Here is a 6,423-nt window from a genome sequence, read left to right on the forward strand (position 1 = left end):
ACTTTGAAATAAGAATTATTACATCTGAAGAAGTTCCATTACATACTATGAGTCCTAAAACTTTCAGTTAAAAGCCACAAACTTTAGAACATGAATGAATGAAACAAAGCCTCTACTAAACAAGTAGAGGTTCTAGTGAACTAAATTCCAACACACTGGAAGAAATTGTGAAGGAATTGCTTCAGGAGTTGTTACGAAAACAAAAACAAAGACTTCTTCACTCAGTCTCAGTTTCACAGCCTCTTACTTGATAACACTTTAACACAGTCAAGTTCAACAGATCAAACCACCTTCTCTTGTCCCTGACACACAAAATACTGTCAAGCAAGCAGACTAAATATTAGCATTGCAGGTGCATGTATGCATATATACACATACCACATACATATGTATGTGCACATATGTAAGTGCATATGGTGCTTCAAAAGTCACTTTTGTCAGCATATTGAACAACAACCTAACAGTAACTGGTCTTTGAAATCTTTAATTGTAATTTCAGAAGAGCGGAAAATTTCTTTGCGAAAAGCAAAGCTGAGTTTATAAATGAGGAAGAACATTTTTAAAACAGAAAAAAGTAAGATTCAAATGATAAATTGAACTCTGTTACATTTACCTAAATTTAGTAATAGCATCTATACAGATGTCTACAGATAGGCACAAATTGCCTTGTCATGAGGCTAAAACCAAACAACTGTCATTTTTACACAGCTAAGAAAACTCTTGACCTACTAAGTCTGAGGTTCAGTTCAAAATTAACAGCACAATAAAACATTAGACTGCCATCTAGTGCCTATGTTTAACATTACCAAATACAAACATCTCAACTTCAGACTATATTTTACAATATTATTTTTTTGCATTTGCTGTAATCAGAACATACATTTCTAAACTATGCATCTAAAAGACCTTCACATATAAAATACAATATTGATAATGCAAATACAAACAACTTGATTAAATTTTTTTTTTAGAAAAATCAGTAACCATAAATCAACTTCAAGTTTTGGAAAATTCAGAATAAAGATCCTGAAGTCTTTATTTATTGAAGAAAAAAATTACATCAATACAACTGTTCCTTTTATTTTAGATTATACTTAAGGCTTACACAACCAACTTTACCATGAAGTAGCAGGTCTTATGAAGGAGATTAATTCTATCCAATTTTTGATGCCTATGCCAGAAAAACTAGAAATTTTATGTATTAGCAACTTCTTAGTATTGGTATGAACAGCAAATCAAGGCATGAAGATCTAAAATTTCTTAATATTCTGATTGGTTTTCCTCTCCATGTTTCACTCCCTAGGATTCTTCAGAGGAAAGAAAAGAACACTTTTTATTCAGGGATCTTCTCAGCAAGGTTTTCCATGAAAATAAGGAAAGCTATAACTGTTAAAAAATAAACAACCTCTGTTTTGATATCAAAGAGCCTATCAAAACACATGAGCCAAGTCTAAGAAATTTTTAAAAAATGTTCACATAGATGTTAGATAAAAGAACAAAACTATAAGGTAAGGTTACATCTCTCTCCTTTACTAACCTGAAGATGCCTAAGTGGTGCTGTTATCAAACTGTTGTGTCTGAAGGAAGCAATGGTGACAGTTAGTGACTGCTGGTAAAGCTTAAAGGTCACACACACACCTTTACTTTGGCTAGTTTAGACTGAGACTTCTATTTTTCAGCGGAAGAAGTCATTAGTAATTCAAACAGTACTGAAAGGCCATAAAATGAAGCATACACATAAATGGTGAAATATCATTTAAGGGTATCAAACACCTTTCTCTTGAATCAACTTACCGTAAGCCATAGCAAGGCAAAGTGATGAACCGGAACATTGCCAGGAAAACTCTCAAAGGAAGCAGTGTGAACACATACAGAAAAGCATCCAGGCACAAAAAGATTCCAAAAAACATCAACTAAATTACAAAAATAAACAGAAGTATGTTAGTTGTTTATAAAATTCACAAAAATTTTATAAAGAATTATGTTATGAAATATACATTTACATAAAACTAATTAACCAAATAAGCACAATATTCTCACTTGTTCAATCAGCTGAACCATAAAAAAATTAACATGCTATGCATTTGAAGACTATTCAGCAATTCTGCACCACAAGGTCCGAGTAATGAAGGCTTTTGTAGACTTTCACAGCTCACTGAACTTAGTCTTTATTTAATATATAAACTGCAGTTGGATATAACTGCAGCTCATTTTCCAATGGTGACTTTCCTGTAAGGTTAACAAAGTTCATGTTTTAACCTTAGGGGAAAAACCCACAGAGGTGTGTGTAAATGTGCACAGCCATTTTCTTCCCATCTCCTTTTTCAACATTATTTCCTCACCCCAAAAGTTTTCTAATATCTTGTAAATTTTCTATTGCACAGCTAATTACAGCTGTGGTGGATCTCCTTCAAAGAATAACTACCTTTTTCATACAAAGAAAATAACACACGAAATTTAAATGTCTTATCCTTAATTTACACAAACATTAAAGCCATTCATTGTGGCTACAAGCCAAGCAACTCTATGATAATTAAACTAGACATAAACTCCACAATTCCAAAGCTTCCATATATCAGACTCTCCCCACACGACATTCCTTCTTTATCTGTTCTTTAAATGATTCTGTGTTCCATCTAAATGGAAGTCTAGAAATATGGTTTTATGCTTTGGTCAGACCATGAGCTAGTATTTTTTCCTGCAAGGATAATCCCATAGAAGCCAGTTTAACTGGCTACACAATTAAGACTAGCAACATCTAAGCAGACCCACATATCCATGTCAAATATGCATTTACATGTGAAAGTTGTATGTACTGCTGATGGGAAAGGAAGATACTAGGGTGAAGGTGTAAACCAAAGTACAAGGTAAATTAGTTTTAGCTCTCACAGTCCCTTTGCCTTTCAAAGTACCTTCTTTGTTAGCTCGTGCAATGGCCAGTCCCATGTCCAGTGAGCCCTCTTACACCTCATACATTGTAACTCCAAAAGCAATCCTACAGACTGCACCCCAGAAAAACTATCTACAACCCACATAAGACAACTGACTTAGGCACAACTGCACTGCCATCACTCCTGAATTTTGATTTTTCTTTATAATAATATTTCAACCAATTCTACAGTGGTAGAATACTTCAATACCATCATGATGTTAAGGTCTCTTTCCTGATATCTACTCATTCATCTCTAGTACCATTTTCTAAAATGTCATCATTTTTAGTTATTATTCAAAGTTATCAGGAGCAGTGGTTACATGAACTGTAGATAAATTCAAGCACTGCCTTAATATGCCATTAACCTATCTATTTATTTTAAAATAACTTTTAAACTAGGTATTGAATATTAAAGCAATGAAGATGACCAGAACTGAATACTTAGTATTTTTAAACTTCTTAACCCCAACAAAACAGAAAGATAGTCTGTCATTTTGCTTGTGTTCTTTGAGGACATCTTTATAATCTCAAAAACAATGCTACTTTTTCTTTTAGATTTAGACAGACTTCTCACCAAGTGCAATGACAGTTTTTCACGCTCTATAAGCTCGCATTAAGACTTGCAATTATTGCTGAATGTCCTCATTTTCCCAATGTTTTTACTACATGCACCCAATGAAATATAACCAGTGCTGAACTTTCTACTCCCTTCTGTAAACACTATTTTTGCTGCTCCATTAAGGAACTAACAGAAAAGCCTACAGAGCTTTTCCATCATCATAACTATAATTTAACACAGGAGCACAAATTTTAACTTTGAGGTCAACTGAAAACTGTTCCCTTAAGATGGCAGGAATACAGACTACCAGACCACCTTATTTAGTATAAGTAACCTACTAAATTAAAAGCTCCCACTGAAATGACACAAAATGCCTGAGTGGAAGTATCACTTACATGGTGAATTATCTAGCTTCTCTAAACAAAGAAAGGGTACTCAGAACAACAAGAAAAATACTACCTTTTGAACATTAAACTCCTGTCTAAAACTATGGATGTTAAATAAGTGCCTATTAAGTATTATCTCCCGAGATTAGGCTTTGATAAATTTACTCCAATTTATTCTCACTCTTCCTGATTATAGTTTTCATTCTTATTCTGTAATTATACTATTAGGTAGTAAACAAAACAAACCATTGAGAAAATTCTTCTCTTCCTTCACTAGCGCCTGACATGCTTTATTTCAAGTAAGTGGATTTTTGTATCACATTGGCAAGCAGTTTCTGCAACAGGTGATGATCGGTACACTATTTAGTTGATTTCTAGGTGCTCAATTTGATAAAGTTAGTATGTGTACTAACATGGACTAAGCCAAGGAAAAGAACTAAAAAAATATTTCATAATCTCAGTGCAAAAAGATAACTATCATTTTAAAAATCTCTTTATTATTCAGTTTCATAATATTTCATATTCAAAGCACAGACTGAAGTTTGATGTACCATGCAAAACCCATCAGCTGCACTACTTACAGCATTAATCTTATTTATAAAAAGACTGCTGGATATTACGTGTTCTTACACACCAAAAATTTTATTGAAAAGCTATGGTGACAATCCTTCACAATAATTTCTGTGCCTTGGAGACAGCAGGTAATAATCTACATGATTAAAAATGGAGATGATGTAGAAATGCTGTGTCATTGAACTGAGTCTCTACCATAAGTGGAATATTCTATCATAAACTGGAATGGGTAAATACTGAGGATGTGAAGACACCATCCCTGGAGATGTTCAAAGCCTTCAATCCTGAACAACCTGCTGTAGGTTACACAGCTTTAGGCAAGGGCATGGACTACTCCATGGGTCCATCCCAATCTCATTTATTCTGTGATCTTCTGCAGTTACTGACTGGGAATTTAATTTGGTAAAGCCATCATCATGGCTGAAGGATGAATTTAATGATACTGAAGGGGGAACATGAGCACACTACTGACCAAGGGAATCCTGCCCACCCTTCCTCCCTCCTCCACTGCTCTTTCATCTTTAGTTATAAAGCTCCCCTTCTGTCCTTGTGTAGACTCTGGATTCTCAAGAATACTGGCTAAGCAAATCAGCTCACTATTCTAGCACAGAGCAAACAGAGCAAGGAAAGTATAACATTCACTGCCAAATTATGAGCGGATTTAACTCCTGGAATGGTCCAACAAGAACCACAGCTCATGCGAAACAGACAGTATGCATAAAGCAGGAGACTGAAGTGGGAGAAGAACAAAACAAGCTTCTTCCTTCAGTTTAAATTAAAATGATTTAGCCCTATGTAACTTCATCCCTAAAGATTTTGGGAATTTTAGCAGTATTAATTTTAATGTTATCACTACACTGCAGCCCAGCCAAACCTTATTACAAATGGTGCCTTACTCATCAATCCTGAGCACACTGCTGCTGCTGCTCCCAAATCAACATGGTTAAGCCAGAACAAAACCTTGGCTCACTGCAGGGCCAGAATATTATCTAAGCTGACATAGATGAGGTGGCAAGAATCCCTCAAGAAGGGCCATAACACTGGGACAGAGAGGGGAGATGTGGCAAATAGTGGCAAGAAGCAAAATAAAATACTATGAAAATTAATTTAAAAGCCTTAAAAAACTCATCTGTCACCATATTTTTATAAGACTGAAACCTTCCCCTCCTCAGAGAACTTTACACTGGAAAAAAATATTTGAAATTTTTTTTTAATGTAAAATTACATTTTGCTGTAAAAAGTTTTCTTTTGCTTGATTGTTCCTTTAAGAATCAATGACATCTTTATATTTGAATTAATTTGTCATCATCTGCACTCGTTTGTCTCTGCTAATAACATGAGCTGCCAGCAGCAACAAGCAAACAGGCAAAAAAAAAACTGAAACAAAAATGTTTAAGTTAGTAACATTGAAAAATAATCATTATAGAGGTTTACATTTTGTTTTTGTAGCAAAAGTGTTTTAAAAATAAATAGTTCTTTAAATAATTTAATTCAACAGATTTCATCTCTAAATGGAATCAAAAGTTAAAGCATACTTCACCTTTTCCAGTTCTTTTGGTATCCTCATGCATGTGTACACTCTCTCCCGCCGCTCTGTGTATTTTGCTTCATTGTGCTCAAGGAAATAACCTCTTGTTAGCTCAGCACTGATGAACCTCAGCAAGGAAAGATCTATTCAGAAACACACATAGGCAGAAGTCACTTCGGGTATGACCTCCAGAGGGTGAGAAGCTGCTAATTTTTGTTACTTACTACTTGCTACATGTTTCATTTGCATAGCCTCTAACCCAGAAGGTTTTGCTAATGGTTAAATAACTTTGCATGGAAGGAGTTTCAGGAGATGCAAGTCCTATGCTGTCCAATTCATTTCCCTGCTGCCTCCCAACAAACAAGCTACTTCTCCCAGGCAATCAGACACTCACTTCTACAAAACATTACTCAAAGCTGCTACACAAAACGCAACATGCTGAGTG

At 34.8% G+C, this 6,423-nt stretch overlaps 1 protein-coding gene across 1 annotated transcript in view; it reads right to left on the reverse strand.

The window, feature by feature from the left end:
- TAPT1 (transmembrane anterior posterior transformation 1) overlaps nt 1-6,116 on the reverse strand; it is a 44,636-nt gene extending 38,520 nt beyond the window's left edge. The window contains exons 1-2 of the mRNA XM_031066058.1: nt 5,991-6,116; nt 1,795-1,913 (exon numbers count right to left, since the gene is read on the reverse strand). Coding sequence (XP_030921918.1) covers nt 1,795-1,913; nt 5,991-6,017 — 146 coding nt within the window. The 5' untranslated portion in view covers nt 6,018-6,116. The remainder of the gene's footprint in view (nt 1-1,794; nt 1,914-5,990) is intronic.
- Nucleotides 6,117-6,423: the final 307 nt, after the last annotated feature.

Source organism: Geospiza fortis, unplaced genomic scaffold (assembly GCF_000277835.1).
Source record: "Geospiza fortis unplaced genomic scaffold, GeoFor_1.0 scaffold40, whole genome shotgun sequence".
Classification (NCBI taxonomy): Eukaryota; Metazoa; Chordata; class Aves; order Passeriformes; family Thraupidae; genus Geospiza; species Geospiza fortis.